Here is a 24,558-nt window from a genome sequence, read left to right as displayed (position 1 = left end):
AAGGCTTGGAGTAGGACTCGAGGCAGTTGCTCAAATTTGAGCAAATTCTGCAGTGCAAGAGCTTGGAGACGGTGAGCACTTGAATGCAGCCGAGTACAATCGAGAAAAAATTGGGAGCTTGGCTTGGAGTTTGAAGGCTTGCAAGAGGAAATTGGCAGGAGAGCAGGTCACCGAGCAGGTGATGAACAAGCGAAGATAAGCTTGGCAAGAATCAAGGGCAGTCGAGCACAATCGAGGCATGTGTAGCAGTCGAGCATAGGAGGGCAAGGTGGACAGCGTTGGCAAAATCAGCACACACTCCGTACACGCACACGCGCACTCATCAATTGTCAACGGGTTGCAATCAAATCGGGAGGTCGAGCAATTGGAAAAGTCGAGCTCGTAGTGATGCAGCCACAGAACCAGGTGATGCAGCCACAGAACTGAGAGAGAGTGCGAGCTTGTGGTGGTGTTTCTCACACACACAGTGCCGCAAGGCAGTGAGCTTGTCAAGCCGGAAGAGATCGACACATACACACACTCCTTTCGGCCTCTCTCGGTCAATTCTGGCAAAACCTCACACTGCAAGAATTTCGAATTTTTTTTTAAATCTGAGCCCCACACACCTTTGTGTGTGCAAGGGGCTGATCCCACAGGTTCTCGACTCGTTCTTCCTCTTCCCGACTCTCCACTGCGGCTTGAGTGCAGCTTTAGAGAGAGTGATAGCGAGAGTGAGCGAGTGAGAGAGAGAGACCAGAGTCTCATCATTGACATCAACGATTCTTCGACTTTGTCATCAACTTCTTTAACATCGTCATACGACTTCGACGTCCACTCCCGAGTCCGACAAGTTGAGAGCAATCTTTACAGACCGAGCAAGATCTGCGATCGATACCGATACGACTCGGTATTGGCCGCTCGAGCATTGGTGTTTTACGGCTATTCGGCTAGCCACTTCCGCCCGGCGGCGGAAGGCGACATTGGCATCGACACCGCTCATGCGCACCGGCTCTACACTGCTCATTCGGCGGATCTCCGACATCCGACCCAGACACCGGGCGCTTCCCCACACGAGCGCGTTCCCGTGATCGACGACCATGCTTGCGACATGCACGGGTGAGGTACCTCTATCGTAGAGGAGTGACACCCGGCATCGGCACCAAGCGCATCGATCGCCCTGTATGACACAGTTTACGGATACGACACCTTTGGCGGCTATTCGACTAGCATATTTCTGCCCGGCGGCAGAAATCGGCACATAGCGACACCGACACGCAGGTTACAGGCTATAGGGGGTTTTTCAGCCCATTCACTCACAAATTCTCCAGGTTACCAGACACAGCGCTTTCACATGCGATTTGGCAGTCATTTCGACAGCAGATTATCTGCAGACACATGCGTTGACAAATGCATTTTGTTGTGAGCACACATAGTGCTACTGAGCTCTTTTGAGAGCAGATATCCCCGCAGGGATCACTTTCACTATATGCAACAGTTCTTGGCGCCTGTTTGAGCGCGGTTTTACTCATGTACGTTGAGTTGTGGACACTGCCCACTGTACTACGTGTGGAGCCATTTTTGGCTATTTTGGTAGTTTTTCCCGGCCGTTTCTGAGACTCGGACCAGAAGAGCCCTTTCTGAGATTGTGGCTAGTCCATTTGTGTCTGCATTAGCCTTTTGGAGGGTCAATAGCGTGAGGTTTTCTTTGAGCCGGGGTGTGCTCGAATGTTGAGACACCTTCGGTGATACAGGTAGCTATAGTTCCCCTTTTTCGGTACCCTCGCCATAGGATATGTATCTGGATGGTTATTTATGCTTTTGACGTCGAGTTGGCACTCACATAGCAGTTGTTTTGTGCAGCAGATGCCCAGTTAGTGCAGTTGGTACATTTATATGCATTTTGAGTTGAGTTTTGACTCCTCATACAAAGGAGACTCTGTCGGATTTACTTCCCACTAGTCGTGACTTCCATTGTTGGCACTTTTGAGTCTATTTTGGTTGAGATTTTACTCCCGCTACAAAGGTTACTCTGCCCAAATTTCTGCAGCTTCTCGCCATAGTTTGGCACCTCTCAAACCCTCTTATCAGCGATGGCTTCTTCTTCAAAAAAGGAGGAGTATTTCATTCGGAAGTTCGATGGCAGCAACTTCACCATGTGGAAAGAGCGCATGAAAGATGTTTTGATAAACAAAGGCCTCTCAGGACCGTTGAAAGAGCGCGCAGAGGATGATGTTTATACACAAGCTCAATGGGAGCTTTTGGATGCAAAAGCCATGGCTACGATACGTCTACATCTAGACGAATCAGTCTTCTTCACTATCATAGGGAAGAAAACAACCAAGGAACTTTGGGATAGCTTATGTTCAGCATGGGAGAGCAAAAGTGCATCCAACAAAGTTTTTCTCATGAAAAAGCTTATGAAGCTCAACATGAAAGAAGGTAGCACAGTTTCCAGTCATTTAAATGAGTTCAACTCCTTGTTTAGTCAGCTGACATCTCACGGCTTAAAGGAGTTTGACGATGAACTCAAATCTATCTTCTTGTTATGCTCTGTACCCAGTTCATGGGATATCTTTTGCACAGCCATTAGCAATTCAACTCCCAATGGCAAGTTAGAGTTCAATGCTGTCACAGATGCATTGCTCACTGAAGAGATTCGTTGTAAATCTCTCGATAATGCTAGCCATGGAGATGCATATATGGCTGTCAGTTCAACAAAGCCAAGAGGCCGTGACAGGAACAAATACAAAAGCAAAAGTAGAGAGCGGAATCCTCGTAGTCCTAGCAGACACAGGAACCAAAGTAGAGACCGCAATGCCAAAAATGTCGAGTGTTACTATTGCCACAAGAAGGGTCATTACAAAAAGGAATGTCGAAGTTTCCTAAGAGATCAGAAAAACATGCAAAAGGATAATTCTGGCAAAGGCAAAAGTACAGTAAAGATTGAGGAGCTCAATATTGTTGAGTCTCCCATACCTATCACTGCAGTAGAGGATGCTCCTCCTCCAGTGATGCTCATTATGCCCACAGAGATTCATCCCGAGGTGACAGCAGATGCCTCAGATGTTCTCATTTTCACTTCAGATCTCACTCCAGATGCTTTGGTTGCACAGGATGAGGGTTATGCACAGAATTGGATCCTTGATTCTGGTGCAAGTTTTCATGTCACACCGCATAGAGAGTGGTTTTCCTCTTATGCATCCATGCATGGAATCGTCAAGCTTGGTAATTCCTATGAGCTTGACATTATTGGCATTGGTGATGTGAAACTTCAGATGCATAATGGCACTACTTTTGTGCTACAGAATGTCAGACATGTGCCCAAGCTTATGAAAAGCTTGCTTTCTATAGGGCAATTGGATGATCTTGGCTACACTACAGTTTTTGGTAATCGTTCTTGGATGATTCGCAAGAACAACCTTATCATGATGAAAGGCAATAAAAATGGATCCCTGTACTCTTTGTTTGTTTCGAGTCTCGATGAACACTCTATCTATGTTGCCGAGCTGGCGTCTCCAGAGTTGTGGCATAGCCAACTAGGGCATATTAGCCAAAAGAGAATGAAAACACTTCAGCATTTTGGCTAATTACCTGTGTTAGATTACACGGACTTTCCATTGTGTGAGCATTGTCTATATGGAAAATAGACTAGATTGACATCTTCGCCATTGAATAAGAAACTAAGCGAACCTCTAGACTTGGTACACAGTGATTTGTGTGGTCCAATGCCACATAAAACTCTAGGGGGGGTGAACTACTTTCTCACATTCATAGATGATTCTACCAGAAAGGTGTGGGTGTATCTCCTTAAGCGTAAGGAAGAAGTCTTTTCGACATTCCAAAAATTCCTCGTCATGGTTGAGAACCAATCAAGAACAAAGCTCAAAGCTTTTCGCACGGACAATGGTGGAGAATACGTCTCCACAGAGTTCAAGGATTTTTGCAATCGAAGAGGCATTCAGCGGCAGTTTACTGCTCCATACACACCTGCACAAAATGAGATAGCTGAAAGAATGAATCGTACGATTCAAGAGCGAGTTGTCTCTATGATGTCTATGGCGAAGCTTACTCCTGAATTTTGGGGGGAAGCTGTTCTGACAGCAGTGCACATCATCAACAGGTCACCTAGTTCTCCTTTGAATTTCAAAATTCTAGAGGAATTATGGACTGGAAAAAGGCCAAGCTATGAGCATTTACGTGTATTTGGATGTGAAGCATATGCACATGTGCCCAAAGAACTTCGTCGGAAGTTAGATCCCAGATCACACAAATGTATCTTTATTGGCTATGGTGAAAACGGAGAGATGGGATATCGTCTCTGGCACCCAGAATCAAACAAAGTCATTCGTAGATCACATGTGATTTTCAATGAATCAAAAATGCACAAGAAGCCCATCAAAGATGTTGAGTACAGACGTGTTCGTTTTGAGGATGTAGCCTCCGAACCAACTCAGTTCAGTAGTGTTGCATCTACTCCTCAAGTGCAAGATACTACTATTGCTCCGGAGAGAGCAGAGTCCAGCAGTCAAGCACTGAGACGCTCTGAGAGAGTATCACATGCGCCCGAGCGGTTTGAGCCGGGTATACACCACATTTTGGTCACTGACAGTGGAGAGCCAACCTGCTACAAAGAAGCTATACAAATGGAGGATAGTGTTAAGTGGGAGCAGGCTATGCAATCATAATACAATTCGATTGTGGCTAATGAGACATGGGATTTGGTTGAATTACCAAAAGGCAAAAATGATTTACCTTGCAAGTGGGTATACAAGAAGAAGTATACAGCGGAAGATCCCGAGCCTAGATACAAGGCTCGTCTAGTTGCCAAGGGTTTCAAGCAGCAAAAAGGTGTGGATTTTGATGAGATTTTCTCTCCAGTAGTCAAGATGACTACACTTCGCACCGTGCTTGTCTTGGTTGCTATCCAGGACATGGAACTTGTCCAAATGGATGTGAATACAGCATTTCTTCACGGGGATCTAGATGAAGATGTCTACATGAAACAACCAGAGGTATTCGTATGTGAAACCCAAAAACCAACGAGGACAGAATTGATTTGTAGACTTAAAAAGGCACTCTATGGCCTGAAGCAAGGTTCAAGGCAATGGTATCAAAAATTCGACAAATTCATGCACTCTCAGGGTTACATTAGAAGTCAAGAGGATCACTGCTTATACACAAAAATGTTGAACGATGGTTCTTTAATCATCTTGATCTTGTATGTAGATGATATGCTTATCGCAGGCAAATCAATTGATGAAATCAATCAATTGAAAAAGATGCTAAGCACTCAGTTTTCCATGAAGGATTTGGGAGATGCCAATCACTTTCTTGGTATGCACATCAAGAGAGACAAACAAAGTGGAATTCTTGAATTATCTCAAGAAAAGTACATTCACAAAGTCTTGCAACGTTTTAGTATGCAGGGGGGGAAGTCATTGAGTACCCCAATGCAAGCATACTCCAAACTTAGCAAGGAAGACTCTCCCAAGACAATGGCTGAGAAAGAGGAAATGGCGAAAGTACCATATTCTTTAGCAGTTGGCAGTTTGATGTACACTATGGTAGCCACAAGACCAGACATTGCACATGCAGTGGGAGTGGTTAGTAGGTACATGGCAAACCCTGGCAAGAAGCATTGGGAAGCAGTGAAGAAAATCCTCAGATATTTGAAAGGTACAGCTAGCAAGTGTTTATGCTTCGGAAACAGTGATGCATCTATTGTAGGTTACACGGATGCGGATTATGCGGGTTGCGTGGATCGTAGAAGATCCACATCTGGCTATGTGTTCATGTTTGTTGGAGCAGCTATCTCTTGGAGATCGTGTCTCCAAGATTGCATGTCTTCATCTACCACTGAGGCAGAATATGTTGCTGCGTCTGACGCCAGCAAGGAAGCCATATGGTTGGCTCGTCTAGTGGGAGATTTGGGCATTCACGAGGTTCCAGTACTACATTGTGATAGTCAGAGTTCCATTGCTTTGGCAAAGAATCCAGTGTTTCACTCAAAGTCGAAACACATAGAGGTCAGATACCATGTCATACGAGATACATTGGCTGGCAAGCGTATCGAGCTTGTCAAGGTTCACACTGACGACAACCCCGCAGATGCTCTCACAAAGAGCCTAGCCTTGGAGCGATTTACACATTGTATAGAACTTATGGGTGTAGGATGAAGCCTCGGCAATGCTTCATCAATTTTGTATAGACTAACTATACTAATGCCACTATTGGCCACCATGACCTTCAAGTGGGAGGTTGTTGGGGTGTAGGCCAGGTGGCCGTGGGAAACCACCCTTGTACACTTGATTTCTCCTAATCAATATAGGGAGAAAAAGAGGAAGGGTTGACTTCTTCTCTTTCTTCTCCACTAACCCAACACAGGCTGCCTTGTCATATTATCTTTAGTTTGCAGCCATGTCATCTAGTGGGTGAAAAGGATATTTACAATATCCCGAAATTTGATGGGACCAAATTTTGCTATCTAGAAAGAGCAGATTCAAGATGTTCTTATACAAAAAGCCAACTGGATCCTATCATGAAGCGCCCAAAGGGCGAGTATACAGATGTTGAGTGGGAGAAACTTGATGCTAAGGCCAAATCTACCCTCCGTTTGCATTTGGCCGAATCTGTGTACTTTACTATAGTTGGAGAAAAGACTGCTAGAGATGTATGGAATAAGTTGTGTTCTAGTTATGAGAACAAAAGTGCCACTAATAAGGTTTTCTTGATGAAGAAGCTGTTTGACCTTTGTATGAAGGAAGAGGGCACTATTTCTACTCACATTAATGAGTTCAATATCATTTTCACTCAGTTGACCACTCAGGGTTTGGTCTTCGATGAGGAAATCAAATGTATCTTCTTGCTATGCAATTTACCCTCGTCTTGGGACACGTTTTGTACTGTGATTAGCAACTCAGCACCTGGTACCGATCTAGTGTACAATGATGTCGTTGGGAGTCTGTTTACCGAGGAGATTCGCAGAAAATCTCTCGAAGGCAAGAAGGATGGTGATGCATATGTTGCTAGTGATAGACGGAGGGGTCGCACTCAAAGTCGTGCCAAAAGCAAGGAACGTGGGGGCTCACGCAGTAAGTCTCGGGGTTCTATGCGTAATGTTGAGTGTTATCACTGCCATAAAAAAGGGCATGTGAAGAAGGGTTGCAGTAAATGGCAGCAAATCAAGAAGGATAAACAATCCGGTGACACTTCTAAGTCTGATGATTCAAACAAGGGCAAAGCAAAGTTAGAGGAGATCAATGTGCTAGAGTCTTCAAATGTTCCTATTGTAGAGACTCTTCCAGCGGTTGTTATGCCACTTACCTCTGACGTATTGGTCTTCACAGTAGATCTACCTATCGAGGCTCTTGTTACAGACGATGCACAGTATGCACAGAATTAGATAGTAGATTCTGGTGCGCGTTTCCATGTGACACCACATAGAGAGTGGTTCTCTACTTATTCTCACTCTTGTGGCAAAGTGAGACTTGGTGATGCTTATGAACTAGACATTGAGGGTGTCGGAAACATCAAATTGCATCTAAGGAATGGCATGCATTTTACTTTATGTAATGTCAGACATGTGGCCAAGTTGACTAAAAGCTTGATTTCTATTGGTCAGCTTGATGATTTGGGCTATAACACCACATTTGGCAACGGTTCGTGGATAGTATGCAAAGGTAATCTTGTTGTACTCCGAGGTCAGAAGCATGGTACCTTGTATTTCATGCATGTGTCAGATGTTGGTCATGATTACATAACTATAGACGAGAGCTGCCATCTACTGAGTTGTGGCATTGCCGGCTAGGTCATATTAGCCAAAAAGGAATGAGAACTCTGACTCGTTTTGGCTACTTACCTGTCTTGTCTTATGTTGACTTTCCTGTTTTTGTGATCACTGTATCTATGGAAAATAGACTAGGTCCGTGCACTTACCATCGGGTCAAAAGCGCGGTGAACCTCTAGATGTCAGTGCATAGTGATGTTTGTGGTCCTATGTCAACCAAATCTCTAGGGGGGGGGGGGGGGGCAGCTATTTTGTGACATTCATAGATGACTCCACTCGAAAGGTGTGAGCATATCCTTTGAAACATAACAATCAAGTTCTTCCTATGTTCCAGAAATTTTTGGCACTCGTTGAGAATCAGTCTGGTAAGAAACTCAAGAGGTTGCAGACTAACAACGGTGGAGAGTATGTCTCCAAGGAGTTTGACAATTTCTGTGCTAAAAGGGGGATTAAAAGGTAGTTTACTGCACCATACACACCATCTCATAATAGACTTGCTGAGCGCATGAATCGTACCATTCAGGAAAGAGTCACACCCATGCTTTCAAGAGCAAACCTCACACAAGAACATGATTATTTTGTCCAAAATTCGTGAAGAAGTGTCAAAACTGAAAAATACATGAAAAAAACCCATTGAGAGAGAGAGAGAGAGAGAGAGAGAGAGAGAGAGAGAGAGAGAGAAATAGAAGTCAGTGTTCAGGAAAAATGTGTCTCAGCTTAATATCGTGTTGTTTTTGGTTTTAAAAATGCCGGTTGAGGGTAAGGGAAAAAGGAGAAATTCCACCCCTAAATAGAGAAAAATAATGTAAAAACTTGAAAAAGCAACCTAATTTTCTAAAATTTCCTCTTGAAAAATTCAAGGAAAGGAATTTTGTATGTTTGGAAAAATGATTTTTTCTGCAGACTGATAGGAGTTGTGCATGGTCAATCACTGCTTTAAAGAACCTAGGTCTAGTGTCATACCACTGACATCCAATTTTTAAATTTTAAGGTGAGAAACCCTACAAAATCTACATAAATTCAATGGAAAAGGTTGGAGGCCCAAGATGCAATTTGGTCATTGAAGGTAATACCCCTCAACTGATTCTAAATGCTGGTTGTAATTCTATAAATGATGGGTAAATTTTTAGATTACTAGGCATCCCTATGGGCTTTAAGGTCTCCTTCAATCAAAGGGAGGATTGGGTAGTTAACAGGTTCAAGCAAAAACTTTATAAATGGCAAGGACATCAAAAATCCCTACCCTCCAGAGCCTTCATTCTCCATCACTATATCCTCCCCTCACTAATATACTTTCTGGCCTGTTGGCAACCTGCCCAATACCAGCTCAACAAATTTTTCTCTTTGGCCAGATCCTTTTTGTGGAGGGGTGATGCTAAACACCCAAGGGTAGCTAAAGTTTCTTGGAAAATATGTACCTTGCCTAAAGATAGTGGTGGCCTTGGAATTCTGGATTTAAACATGCATGGTGTCTACCAGAATGGCAGGTAAATGGATTCTTAGATCCATTTCTTCAAATGACTACTGGGCTTTCCTGCTAATGAGAAGACATGATCTCCACAGGTTCAAACTCAGAGATTATAGAGAATGGACTAATCTGCTCTTCAGAGACCTGGTTCTTGTCCCTAAAAGCTTTATCCCCTATGGGTCTAAATTGGCATGCAGATTTTGGAATGCCTGGAAAAGCATGAAGTCCGGATGGTCCCCTTCCAAGAATTTCAAATGTAATTATCATAACTTTTTTCTTGATTCACCCTGGTTTGGTTTCTTTGCAGTAAAAGCTAACCTCCCATGTTCAAGAATAGGCCATAAATGTTATAAGGCGGGTATCAAGTCCTAGCACAACCTATTCACCAATCACAAGGTTAAGGAAGCTGAAACCATCCAAAAGGAGTTTAATCTATCTATGGCTGAATCTGTATGGTGCAGACAAAGAGCTCAAGAAGTACTAGCAAAACATTTCCTTCCTACAGGTTCTTGTTGGATTAAGAGCACTCTGGCCTCCAATGCTGCAGAAATTTTCAGCAGCTACAAGGCAGGAAGACTATTGGATATTTAATTGAAACATAAACTTAATAAGCAATGGAAGGTCCAATGGAGCTCTAAACAGTGGACATACATATTTAGAATTTTATGGGCTTACCCAGTGTCCAGGAAGCATATTTTTCTTATGTGGCTAATTCTGCATCAAGGAGTGTGGTGTGCTACTAAAGCTGCCAAGATTGGTATTGGAAATGGGATATGCTGTAGATGTAAAATCAGGGATGAAGACATTATTCATTTGTTTTTCAACTGCAGTCATAATACAGAAGTTATAGCTACCATTGGAAAGCTTTCCTGGAATATTTGTTCTCATGCGATGGATTTCAAAGACCTACTCCTTGGTATCTCCAAAGGGTGGGAAATTCCTCTATGGACCATATGGAGGGGAACCATCCTCTGGTTTGTATGGATTAATAGGCTGCAAGCTTCTTTCGGTATATCTGGTAACATTAGCTTGTATCAGCTCAAACATGATTTAACCAAGCTGTCTAAAACCTTATGTAAAGAAACTAAAATAGCCTCCTCCTTTCCCAGTTATGTTCTTCAAGTTTTACTATTGGAAGCAGTGGAGATCAAAGATCCCTCATCATTACAGTGCTCCTAGGCTCAAGATGAAAGATAATCTCATGTTGTAATTTGCCCCTGCAGGGCTATCCCACCCCTTACCTGTGGGATCTTGTACTTGTTAAGTTTTTGTTTTAATTTACTTCCACTTTCCTTCAAAAAAAAATGGTCATTGAAGACCTTCCAAATTTATTCTTCAATTGTAAACATACCAAAGACATAATGGGATGGGGGCTGTTCAGAAATGTATATCTTTCCTTAGGACTCAACCCATTAATATCAAAGAGTTGCTGCTTGGTCATTGCAAGGCTTTGGACATTCCATTATGGAACATGTAGAGAGGCATTATACTATGGTTTCTCTGGACCAAGTGAAATGCAGTGATGTTTAACTCTACCCCAAGACACTTTCTTATTCTCAAATATGAACTGGTTAAAGCTTCAGAGTTGTTGTGCAAGGAGATACAAGAAGCCCTACCTCATAATGAGTCTCTAACTGAGCTTCAAAAGAGGTGGCAGCAATGGAGGCAAAAGGTTCCATAGTTCTACTCAAATATATCAGGCTCAAGATGAAAGACTCTATCACATTGATTGACTCTATCACATTGATTTAGCCCTTCTTTTCTTAGGGGCTACCCTCCCCCAAATTGAGGGTCTTTGTAATTTTTCTGTGTTGTTAATTCAAATTACAAGTGTTATGATGGCCAAGTGCTGAATGCACCTACCGTTAAGACATGGCTAGAATGGCCAAGTGGTGGGTCTAGGGGATACCAACAATTGGATGCACACTTCAAGTCTTTGTTCTTATGGCCAAGTGGTGGATCTTTGATGTATCTAATTCCCAAATTTTAGTCTAAATGGCCAAGTGATGGATCTAGGGTCTACTCATCCCACAAACATTGTGTAAAATTACCAGTGATATGATGGCCAAGTGTTGAATGGACCTAAATTTAGGAAATGGTTAGAGTGGGCAAGTTGTGGATCTAGGTGACACCAACAATTGTATCTACAATTGAAAGCTTTTGTTATAATGGCCAAGTGGTGGATCTTTGATGCCCCTACTTACCAATTCCTACTTTTAATGGACAAGTGGTGGATCTAAGATCTATTCATCCCACAAACATTGTGTAAAATTACAAGTGTTATGATGGCCAAGTCTTGAATCCACCTAACTTTAAGACTCAAAAAAAAAAAAAAAACTTACCTACCTTTAGGCTCTCATAGTTTTTCTGTGTAGATTGTTTTTTGGGAAAATTACCAAAATACCTCTCTAATTTGTGGAAATTCCCAAAATACCCCTCAAATTTTAAAAATTCCCGAAATACCCTTCTATCTAATTCAGTTGGATTGTTCACGATTTCCTAATCTTTATTCTTTTTTGACAATGGAGATGTGTTGTTTAGTGCTTAGCATGTAATTTGTCACAAATTACCTCCCAAAAAAAGACAATTATGTCTAAAAATAACGAAGCAATTCATCTCCAAAGCCTACATAACCAGGTCAAATTCATGTATCTTGTATTGATAGACAATCAATCGTCTTATGAAAAGCTACATATTTTTTAATCTTTGGATGAATTTACTCTCACAACCAGGGGTATTTTCGGAACTAGTTCGGGCGGCCTTTCTCTCTCCCCCTCTCTCCCTCTTTATCGTGTGCAAAGAGGTTTGTTTTTGTTTTGGACTTTAGCCTTCGCAGATTGCGACACGTGTAAAGGGCTCCCCCTTTCGCCATATTATGCTATAGTAGATTTTGGAAAAAGGGCATTTTGGGAATTTTTGACGAAATATGAAGGGTATTTTTGGAATTTCCACAAATTAGAGGGGTATTTTGGTAATTTTCCCTTGTTTTTTTTTCGTGGAATTCTGGAGTCTGTTCTGAAAATGTCCATAGTGCGCGCCGTGGACGGTGGTACCATAAAGTACGATGACGACAAACGGATTAGGTGTTGGAAGCGCGTGAACACTGAGCAGGTCAAGGTGGCAGCACCACCAATAGGCAGCCTAGGATACAACTGTTATCAGCCCGATGCCCAGGACAAGGCTCAAGTACAGTGCTGAGTGCAGCACTACAGGCGCCGTTCGGTTTTATTACCTGTAGGCCCGAAAGGTTGACTAGAGGGGACCTAGGCCCAGGGCTTCACCTACCGATTCGTCGAGTCGTCGCCATCCTTCACTGCTCTCAGCCTCTCACATGCCTTACCCTCCTCGTTTGCCGACACTTCATGCACCCCGCTGCATGCCCGTAGCCTTTATAAACTGCACACTCCTCCCCCTTCCATATGTCTCTCGTTCTCATAACCATGGGTTCTTCTTCAGGAATTTCTCATCATCACTTCCTCTCGGCGCTGGGCGCTCTCCTGCTGCTTCTGTCTGCTCTTGTTGTGCATGCTGAGCTTCAAGCGGAGAGTCTGAAGCCAGCTGCCAGCTTCGACAGCTTCGACGTGTTTCAAGAGGTAGCCAGCCACGTGGAGGGCACCAGCGAGGCGCAGAAGTCAAGTAAGCTGCTCTCTGAGCACGCCGTATGCAAGGCTAGCGTGGGCGGCACCTGCGCCAACTCTCGGCTGCAGTGCCCAACTGCGTGTGTGCAGGCCTTCTACGGAGGTGGCTACGGGCGTGGTTACGGGCGCGGGTACGGGTACGGTCGAGGATATGGGTATGGTCGCGGGTACGGGCCTGGGTATGGCAGAGGAGGCGGCGGAGGCGGAGGAGGTGGAGGCGGAGGTGGAGGTGGTGGAGGCGGAGGAGGGGGCGGAGGAGGAGGTGGCGGTGGCGGTGGCGGTGGTGGATTTGCTGCGTCTAAAGCGTTGGCCTGCTCCTACGATTGCTTCAGCGGCTGCAAGGCTTCTTGTTAGAGCTGATTTAGCTTGTCCCTATCTGTCATTAGTCACCCCATTTGAGAAGTTGCTACTTACATGTACACAGTGACATTTCCATAATATTAAATAAATTGGTCTTTGGTCTTATTCTGTTTATCTGCTTCTTGTTTCCTCCCTTTCTAATTTTCTATAGAGAGAGAGAATATCAACAATATTGCTTGTGATAATTTGGACATTTTTATATCTGTTTAGTACTAAGCTAGTTTTCACCAAAATAGCATTTAATTTTCTCGGATAGCTAATTTACTTTTTTCATGTTTAGAACTTTGAACATCTGATATATCGATAATCAAAATTATCAAAACTGAGGAATTCGATGATTCAATTGTGCTTTTGAGAAACTCTCTCAAACATGTTCTCCACTAAACATTCAATAGTGCAATGATACTAATGTTACCTAGGTTTACTGTTAATCCCACCTATAAATTTTAAATTTTATGTTTGAAGGTGAGAGAACCTACCATCATTTTTTTTTAGATTAGTTTATTTTGGTGCAAAAACCTTCATATTTTCTCTATTTTTACCTCTTTTGTTTCACATATGTAGGTTTGCCAAGTTCTTGGAAAGTTTTTTTCCGAGCACTGCTTGTGATTCAAAGCTCATTGACTTTCCATTTTATAAATAAGTCAAATGTTACAAAAGACTGCGTTTACTATCATATTCAAAAACTTACATTAAATTTCTCTTGACCTTCCATTTTGGCTTTGAGTTAAACACATAATTTCTTTATTTGGGATCAAACACTCAATTTACTTGTTTCTCATGTACTCCCATCTTTTATTATATTCATTACCTCATGCGATACCCCTTGCAATCCCTTCCTTCAAATCCCAATGCTAGGATGTAAGATTTTTGAGATCTCTATCATCCCTAGCAAAAGGTGGTTGAGGGATTTGAGCTCATCATGTTTGATTGAATGTCTCATTATCAGCTCTTGTAACCAACTCTACATCCAGTCGACTTAAACTTCTCACAAATTTAAAAAATTTGTTTATCTCTACGCCCCAATAGTCGCATTGAGATCTCCTTGCAGAGCCCCAACGATCGCCCTCGCATCTCATGTCCCCTCTCTCTCTCTCTCTCTCTCTCTCTCTCTCTCTCCCCCCAAGCGTTGGGACCTCCACGCCCCAACCTGCTTTTCCTGCCTGCATTTGCCAAGGTTCGCCACGGTTTTTTTTTCAAAAATCGTGGGCACATTGATGAGTTAATAGAAAAATGTTACAATCACATTTAAAGACTTAAGATTTATATTTCTCTTTGGTGCTCTTTTACTTTGATATTTAAACAAAAACAATTTGATGAGTTATAAGAGACCTTACAATCATATTCATGCACTATAAAACTTTTAGCACTTTTTTCGTAGTCATTTACCATGTTTTGTAAAAAAAGTTCAAAATAGGGTGTCGAAAGAGGAGAGAGCGAGATGGAAAGGAATTTTACCACAAATAAAATTTTATCGCATTTATTGCTACGCTTTTGCTCTTATGCGTGTATTGTCATTATGGTTACCTCTATCATTATTGTTCCTCGCTGTTTTCTTTAAATATGGACCAAAAATTGGAATTGAGACATGAAACTATGGTTATTTGAATAGAGTAGCTTTCCCAACACATCCATTTTCTCTGTCACGAATGATGGTCCACAAGTAGGACACACATTGTGGCCCAATGTGGACAACCTGCACAAAACAAAAGAGGCTCACACTCTTCTCCCGAACACCGCACGCATTTCACCCAACTACTTCATCCTTATATTCATCGCATATTATATAAGGGTTTACATAGTGGTGGTAATGAGCTCTGAAGAGATGTTGAGCATGCATAGCCGCAAAAAAACAAAGAAAAAAGGAGAGAAAATTTTATGGGAGCGGCAATAACCGCGGCTATGGACGCGGTAGTGGTTTCTCAGCAATAAACGCGGTAATAGTCGCGACAATATACCCGTTGCTATTACCGTGTTAGTTGCCACATATATTACAGCGCTTATTGCCGCTACACGCCAATTCAAAAATAAAGGTGCTCATTTGGGCCACGAAATTTTGGGTGGTCCAAATGAGCACCTTTATTTTTGACCTGCATAAAACAATGAAACATCAATTGTTTCTTGGAAGAGTATAAAAAATACCAAAGAATTGAAATTGAATTTACTTTACCTTGACAATTTAAAATGCAGAAGATCAACTACTTAAAAAAGTTACAGTAAAAAGTAAATAGTTGTATTTACATTGTGCCACATTGAGACTTTACGAAAGTTTGGACAAAATATTTTTCTATCTTTAATCCTCCTCTATCCTGTCGTCATCCAGAGGCACGTATGTTTGATCACTTTGACTCTACATAAACCCAAACCAAATTAAACAATTATCAACAGCTCAAAAAAATTGATACAAAATTACTTGTTTAAACTTACCGCTTGTAGTGATCTAACCGCCGCGTCGAATTGCTCGCGAGAGATGTGGTTGTTTTCGAACAACCATCGCCAAGTATCAAATTTTGTATGTCGTTCTCGATACTTGACCATCTCTCTGGTTGGTCGAGAGAGAGTGATATTTTCCTAAGTTAGCAATAACAATACCAAATCATTAACTACAATCTTTATAATCATCGATCAACGTTATAATTCAATTAATCTTACATATTTATCCTTCCAAACTCCCTTGCTTCCTGAGCCATAGTGCGTGGGAGTTTTTTTTTTGCGCGAGCCTCGCATTGTTGTTTGTATGATGAGCCCGTCGCGCAGCTTGATCGCTCTTTTCTTGAATTGCCTACTCCCACTCCGCGTTTGCCATGTTGCCACCGCGGTAACTCTTGTTTGGATCTCTGACCTAGTTGGCTGCTGCGCGTCGCACACTGGACTGCTTGTTTTTCAGAAATTTCTTTATGTAGCTCTCCAATCATTGTTGTGAAAAATGTTGATCGGGGACGTTTGGAAATCTAGCTAACAGAGCGTCCTCAATGTACCGTGCATCATCGGGTAGTTGGTCTCTAAACTTCATAAAACATTTCTTATACGTTGAATGTATAAGAATTTGTAGATGGCGTCGAAATGCCCTGCCTTGTGTTCTGCCGAAGTCCACCTCCCCTCCATATTTAACCCTGTAGTAGTAGCGCCCATGCGTGTTTGGCACGGGTGCGTCGATATCCTCGTCCTCTGGGTCAGGGATGGCACGCTCTGAAAGTGGGGACTCCATTTCCCCGCCACTACCAAAACATGCGAAACCACAAGATCCGCTGCCGCTTCGTCTCTCACGGTGCTCACTGCCCTGAGATGCGCGTCGACGTGCGCTGCCCCATAGGAAGTCCATCGACGATGTTCTTACGAAGTTAGAGTGAAATGGAGTGGCGTAGGACCCTGTGATGCCATGGGAGTGGGACCCTGCGATGTAAGCGGAATAGGACCCTGCGATGGAATGGGAGTAGGACGATAGGAAGGGGTTGTAGACTGAGGGGTTGTCGGTGCGAGGCTCTGTAGGTAAGGAGTCCCTCCCTGACTCCCCCATGGTGTAGTCAGTGGTGGTGAAATATCGTAGGTCGCAAGCTACTGTGGATTGTAGCGACCAAACAAATTCTCTGTCTCTTGGAGGTATTGGTCTCACAAAGAGAGAGCCGGTTGTAGGTCTGGATCTACGCCCGGTGGAGGAACCAGAGAAGGGTAGGTGTAGGATGGCCATGCCTACAAATAACAAAAATAAACATATGACACTCATGGTTTAGGGTTAACTAGCCAGAAACATTCTTTATTTCTTTGCTTATTCTCACCGACTCAAAACTCGAGTCCACTAGAGGCGATGTCCACCTCGGGTGGGAGCCCACCTAGGATGTGAACCAGCCAAAAGAAAAGCCAGTTGGCTGCTCTCCACTAGTTGGTCTCTCATCAGACATCTACATTACAAAGAGCAATATAAGATTAAGCTTTCCATCCTACTCACTCATCTATAAATACGTACACAAGTATATCAGCACACAAATACGTAGATACATATACATAATAGTAGACCTAAGTAGAGGCTAGTAGTGCCAAAGGTCAATTGCACCTCTTTAGATATCATCACAGTCTCCACCGTGGTAAAACCAAAGGTACATTACGGTAATCCATGCATGAGTGGATCAATGACCGCAACACCACGATTAAAAAAGGACTATACCGAGAGGAAGCATCTAACCTTCGGGTGCTATGCTCTCGTACTTAGTGCCTACATACATGCATTAACAAATATATATGTACACACAAATATATATACATATATGTGATGTAGCCCTCTCTTTATCTATCCCTCATTCTCTCTATTTCTATCCCTGACTATTTTCCCTTTTTCCCTATTTCTATCTCTCTCTATTTCCCCTCTTTTCCTATCTCTCTCTATTCCTCTCTTTCCCTCTCTCTATTTACTCTCTCTCTCTCTCTCTCTCTCTCTCTCTCTCTCTCTCTCTCTCTCTCTCTTATATATATATATATATATATATATATATATATATATATATATATATATCCCTCTTTCTATCTCTCTATTTACTCTCTTTCCCTATCTCTTTCTTTTCCTATCTCTCTCTCTCTTTGCCTCTATTTCTTCTCTCTCTCTCTCTCTCTCTCTCTCTCTCTCTCTCTCTCTTTCTCTTTACCCCTTTCCCTCTCTCCCTCTATTTCCCTCTATTTAGTCTCTCTCTCTCTCTCTCTCTCTCTCTCTCTCCCCCTATCTCTCTCTATTCCTCTCTTTCCCTCTCTCTATTTACTCTCTCTCTCTCTCTCTCTCTCTCTCTCTCTCTCTCTCTCTCTCTTCTTTTCCTATGAAGGTATGTACAATATTATTGTAGTCATACTCCACTGAGGGTAAGTACTTCTCTCATTAGGATCTTTGATCTACTTCCGTTATGTAGGCTTTTAGTAGATTCCCCCATGGTCCAAAAATGTAAAACCCTGGGAACTGCCATGTTCGAATCCTCCGCCCAACCTCCCTTTTATAGCCTTCTGGCCTTAGGATCCCTTCTCCATTGGGCATCCGGCCCTTGGATAGGTCCTTGACCTCCAGGGTGGCCCTTGGCCTGACATTACTCCCCCCTTGGAGAAGTGTATTCATCCTCAAAAACAAAAGTGGGTTACTTCTTGTTAAGAACACTAATGTTTTCTCAAGTGGCACCTTCTTCAAGTCAGGTCAATCGTTCCTCTGTACAAGAATGTGTTGACCTACATGATGACGCATACATAAATCATGATAATCTAAAATGCATGCAGGTTGATGCGGTTGGGTAGGAGGTTCAATGAAATCAACCAAAATATGTTGGTCAATGACATTGTTGTCCCCATGTAAGAGTTTACGTAGACAGATAACATGAAATATCGGATAAAATGAAGTTGTGAGCCAGATTCCTAACTCACGTGAGTGTCTTGAAAAGCTCTTAGTTACTAAGGTATAGAATAGGGAGTTTCCTCATGTCAGATTTTTAAACATTTTGGAACACACAGAACTATCTACTTACCCTTAATGAAGGTTACATGCCAACATACTTTGTCTACACACCTACTAAGTCCTTGACGTATGAAACTATTAAATCGGTATCCAACCCCACCACAATAGGTGTTCAAAGTTGGAAACCTAAGCAAATTCTTGAATAGGGAGAGAATCACCCATTCAGAATGCTTTGTGCTAACATATGCTCTTAGCAGATCCTTTAGCACTAGAAAAATACTTGTAAGCTACCCATCCAGCGCGGGATGAATAGCAGCAGTAAGAGTGAGGTACTTTGCCCCAACCACTTACAGACAGCCTTCCATGATTGACAATAAACTATGACTCAACCAGTGAGTATCCAGCCATATACTCGGTATAGAATGGAGACAACCAACTAGGTTGAAATCGGGTTGGACTGGAGTAAGCTCATAGAGTTTAGACCATCCAACCACAGACACCCATCCTAAGCCAGTACCTTGTATGGCAGGGTGTAACTCATCATAAATCTGTAGTAGAGATTGCACTTGTAGTGCAAAAAGGTGAAGAAAGAATAAAGTCCATGAATTTGCATGCCGCTCCAAATAAATCAATGTTAAACACTAGGGCCCATAACACCTAGTGTGCATGCATTTAACACAAACTTATCCGAACCGCAATTCCATGACGAGACTTTCTACGGCACGTACGTGAAAGCCTTGCAACAAGAGTAGGACCATAACAGAATGTGAAAGCTCAGTCACCTCTAGGTACCAACCATGAGACATTCTCATGAACATAGCATACTTGTCTATATGCAGAAACGACCCTCTGTTAAGGTGGTTTCACAACACTTGTAATGGGAACAAGTCTATACTTAGTACCCAACAATTTCTGGCCACTGAAATTGTTCCTGATACAGTGTGCTCCAAATGGTCTAATAAATGGATGCGACCAACACGTAGGGACTTCTTCATGACACATCATTAAGAATTAGGTGCCAGTGTCAGTCCTAGAAACTCATATTCTCCACATGTGGAATATGTTTCAAATAAGGATGTCGGAAAAAAGGACATTTTTCAAGTACAAGATGTACTTGAAAAAATGACATTTTTCAAGTACAAGATGTACTTGTATGTGGAGGTAATTGCAAACACTCTGCGACGTGAGTGAGAGGGACCCTCATTATCATTGCTCCACACTAGCTAAACCGAACTCCTTGAGTTCCTAGACCATGTTGTATCCCATGTGACAACATGTGCCAAATCGAACCCTACACATGGATTCATAACAGCATAATGCAGAAAAATATATGGGACACGATGGCCCAAAATGCTTTGTTTCGACATGCCCTTGGCATGTCTCTGAAACATTCAAGCGTATTCATACAACTTAAAAAACTCAAGCAAAACATACTAAAAAATGGAATACACCAAATCAATAGATGTGTACCTGAAGAGTTGAACTTAATGTTCACTTACCTGTATTCAAATGCAGAGGAGCACGTCGCCCACCTGTGAAAAAACCAAGCAACATTGCACTGGAAACCCTGGGTGTTGCCTTTGCAATCCAAACCCATTGGTTATAATCTACATAGTCAAACCCCTTGGTAAGACCCTTTATGGAGTCTGCTCAAATAGCAAGTAACGGTAACCAACATAGTCGACCGTGTATAAAAATGATTGGAATCAACTTGAAAAGTTGAATTTTTCCACTACCCCCTGCTAGATTGCGGACTTCTTTCCTTGAAAGTACAAATGGGATAGATCAATCTGTGATCCTCAATGCCTATGGGGTGATTTAGTAAACACCCGCTAGGTCGTACCCCAAAACTATGATGCCATAGACACTCGTAGTGCTATAGAGAGAGCAAGAGATCCACACAAGTGAGATACCTAGCTCGTATGAACAGCCATGCTGCCTAAACTGTTTGTTGTCTCTAGATTCCATGGTATAGATTAGCTGACCTGAGTTTAAGATTATCAAAAACTCAACTTGAGCATCGCACTAAAAACATGTAATGCAAAAATGACACCCTAAACATCCGTAATGACAAGACTCTTGCTTGTCCAGTAACGTCGATGTGTTCGATGTGTACTCCACTGGGCAGATATGTTCGATCTTAAGAATAATCACCAAAGGAATGCCAACCGTTGGGTCTTACCCAAGATCTGACAATGACTCTTAGCCAGCATGTGTGGCTCATAGCCCTTATGTCAATTGGTGTTCAATCAATGAACCGATGAAGACTAATTTAGATGGCGTCTTGCCCTATTTCTAGCTCAGAGTTAGAGCACCTTGGCTCAGGCTGACTCCTAAACAAACATGTTCAAAATCTTCTTAGAAATTTTTCATTATTCTTTGAGAGAAATAAGAAAGAGAGAGAACATGCAGGGCTAAGGAACTTCCCTTAAGTTTTGTAGAGTGTACCCAATCTATGTGCTCTTATGCATCTTATGCCTGACTTGCAATTGATCCTATAAGCATTCCATAGTTTTCTCGTATGACTCTCTCATCGAGAGAGGTAACAAAAAAACACAAACACATCCTGATCAACCTACCTTGTAGGGGTTGTGACTGTACAAGGAAGACTTAAATATGGCACTTGGCCTGTGAGTTAGGTCCTAGATTTAGGTTCCTTTTAGTGTTGTTGTCAGCAACCAAAAACAATCATGTTAAACAATCCATAACGTGTCATGTCCATGATGGAATTCGTTCCACCGAGCTACCATGCCTTGCATGCAGAATTGGAAACCCTTGGCGACAGTGACGTCCTCAAACGTAAAAGCCCAAATCGTAAGTGCCTTGCACAATCAATACTCGTAGGGATTCTGTGAGGTGATATTCCCAAAACTATTGTGCCAATGCCCGTGAGATCAAGTCAATGGTAAGTATTGTGGCACGCGTTAGAAGCCTTCTTTAAATGAAATTATCAAATCTTTTTGCTTTGCAAAATAGACAATATTGTCCAAAGCAAATGGAAAAACAACATTATGAAAAATATGGACTCTCCTTGGGCCTTTTTGATTAGTGAAGGCTTAAGGGAGAACCAATGAGAGGGCTCTTGGGATATCATCTAGAGGGGGAGGAATGGTAGGGGTGCAGCCTAATTGTCTCCCTCTTCAATGCTTGGTTCTTAGAGAGTGGGGGGAGGGAGGCTGGGGCCGGGGGGGGGAGGGGGGGGGGGGGGGGGGGGGGTAAAAGGGGGAAAGATGTGTCATAAAAGAGGGAGGGACCCCCCAAAAAAAAAAGCGCAGGCTTAAAAACAAAAAAATAATAATATTTTTTTAAAAGTGTCAAAATTGACTCATTTGCCTCCAAAAATGTCCCAAAACATATACTAACTTCAAAAAGTCAAATCCCCCCCCCCCAAAATCCACTTTTCTCTCCCTCTATCGCTACTTTTCTCTCCCACATTCTCCCTCCTCCCATTCTCTCTCTACAGTGAAGGCAGCCATAGCCAAAAGCTTTTCGCCACTCTCTTCCTCTCTCCATAGTTCCCCCTTATCTCACACTTCCATCAACCCTCTACAGTCCCATATCCCATAGCCCATAGCTCACCACTATCCTCTCTACCTCTCACTCCTCCCCTCTTTCTCTATCTCTACTGTCAAAGCCACCATAGGCAACTCACCTCGCCCTCCCCTCATCTCCTCATTCTCTCTCCACAATACCCACACACAATAGCCCACAGTCTTGCCCACTTCTCTCCCTCACCTTCCTCCCACCCATTCCCAATCCCTTCCTAAGCCCAACTTCCCAAGCATGTCCACCGCTAACACGCATAGACGGCCCAAACCAGAGATACAGGAGATTGTGTTGCACAACATAAAAAATTCAGAGCGAGGATGGATCCCACAGGTATTCAAGAAGGGTTCATGGGTCTACATGCAACCGTCCAGTGTTGGACCTCATCGCGTACGATGTCGAGGCATATTGGAACACCATTGGAAGGGAAGACTATTGGAATTCAATTTGTTTGTGCATGCATTCCGCTCTCTGCCGATTGTGGAAACAACGACAATGTTTGTTTGCAAAGAAGTTGACATAGATGCAATGGATACCATTCTAGGTGTGGGGATATGTTGACGGTTTGCATGATGGTGACCGTTACAAGTGCAATGTGTCCCCCACACAGCTTTGCCTTCGATATTTGAAGGCACTAGGTGCACCTTGTTTGCACGGTTAGCTACGAAAGGTGGATGCACAAACGTGGCAAATGGATACCCTTGCAGCTGACGGCCAAAGAGGTTCAATCCTTTGAAATTCGTGTCTGCATTCCCAATAATGAGGTGGAGGTGGTTGCAGTGAACCCGCATTGACTCTTGCCAATCTTCGGGAACATTTTGTCACAATGATTCTAGAATGTCGGTAATGCAAGTTTCAAACTGGAACAACGCAAGGTTTTTTTTGTGCTTGATTAGCTACCTTTTCTTAATTTTTCTGGGTATTTGTATCTTGATTGCCCATTTTTTGGTTGTGTAGATTGGAAGGCAGATGGAGGGCACTATGCTTGTTTACAAAGATTGGGCTATAGACAAAGTCATCTTGTCTAAGTGAATTGGCTTGTAACTTTACACTTTTATATATTGGATATTTTATTAAAGATTTTAAAAATTTTTAGGGTGTTGTACTTGAGTTTTAAGGTGTTGCGTAATTTTTTTTTAAAAACGCATATTTTTAATTTTTTTCGAGATGGAATATGTCTATAAAAGGGAGACCACCTCCTCATTTTACCATTTTCATCCTAGCATTGCAGAGAGACCTAGGATACCCAGTTACGCAAAGAGAAAGTATGGCTACAACTAGTGCTTTAGATGCATTCCTTAGTGAGGATGGGCATGCAAATCGCCCTGAGCTTCATGCATTTTTCACAACCCAACCCGATTTGGAAACCACCTTGACCCTCCACTCTCAATCTCTTGAGCACATCACTTCATACATTTCCACGTGCATGGAGAGATTCATTGTTGAGTTACCAAACCAGAAAGGGCAATGGGTCCCTGAGGGCCTTCTGCACCACATCTACAAAGGGGACAGGCCATTTCATTAGCGGCTTGCACGCTTTGCCACCATAGCACAACGCGTCGGACAATATGTGCGGCTTGAAGATGATGATGTGCGAGCAATGCGTAAGGGGAAGATCGAAAACACTTTTTTCTCTGTCTTGGCCATAATGATCTTTCTCCTTCACGAGTGCCCAGCAGGCCCTGACGTAGTCACCTACCACACTTGCAGATCGGCGGGGTCCTGGCTGATGTGAAGGACCCCAAGCCTGCACCCATTGACACATTCTCAGAGGAGAGGACGCTTGCCTTGACCTACCCTATAGGGATTCAAGGCCTCTTGGAGGCCTCTCCATCTGTTGGTTCGTCCTCAGGGCCCCCAGAAGGAACCAGCACTCGGGATGCCATCCCTGAGGTAGAGATTACCCGTTTCTCCTCCATTGTGGTGGGTGGGGAGGAGTTTGTTTTTTTGTGTGATCTGGAGAAATCCTTTGAGCTTCTCATGGATGAGTGTTTCGCCATCCTCAATGCCCATCGCAAGTTTGAGGTTGATACCACCACCTCCCATGACGATGATCTCCTAATGCCCATAGGGAATACTGTGGCGGGGACACAGTGGCAATCGCACAAGCCGAGGTGGCAGCGGCCGAACAGGCCAAGGTCTCTGAGGAGGAGTTTGTGGCCGTGTAATCCATGTGTTTGGCTAAACGCACAAGAGTGGATTCACCATCACCTGCTACAACACCTGTTTTTCTTGATCCAAAGAGGAAGTCAAGTGTGGATCTTTACTTGCACCCAGATGCTGATGAGGAGGATCATAGACAAGAGGTATATATGCTCACTTAAATTTGATTGTTACAAATGATTTTGTTAATGTTATA

At 42.9% G+C, this 24,558-nt stretch overlaps 1 protein-coding gene across 1 annotated transcript; it reads left to right on the top strand.

Annotated features, from left to right (window-relative positions):
- The first annotated feature begins 12,633 nt into the window (after nt 1–12,633).
- Nucleotides 12,634–13,336, top strand: LOC147452399 (uncharacterized). The gene has a single exon (XM_086518937.1). It carries the CDS (start codon nt 12,653–12,655, stop codon nt 13,223–13,225), a length of 573 nt encoding a protein of 190 aa, XP_086375063.1. The 5' UTR covers nt 12,634–12,652; the 3' UTR covers nt 13,226–13,336.
- The last annotated feature ends 11,222 nt before the right edge of the window (nt 13,337–24,558 follow it).

This window comes from Adiantum capillus-veneris, chromosome 8 (assembly GCF_014529385.1).
Source record: "Adiantum capillus-veneris isolate H3 chromosome 8, ASM1452938v2, whole genome shotgun sequence".
Taxonomy (NCBI): domain Eukaryota; kingdom Viridiplantae; phylum Streptophyta; class Polypodiopsida; order Polypodiales; family Pteridaceae; genus Adiantum; species Adiantum capillus-veneris.
This window is presented reverse-complemented; position numbering and strand designations above follow the sequence as displayed.

Bases quoted from the DNA above. Each gene is read 5' to 3' on its own strand.
- LOC147452399 (XM_086518937.1), top strand. From the start codon at position 12,653: ATGTCTCTCGTTCTCATAACCATGGGTTCTTCTTCAGGAATTTCTCAT.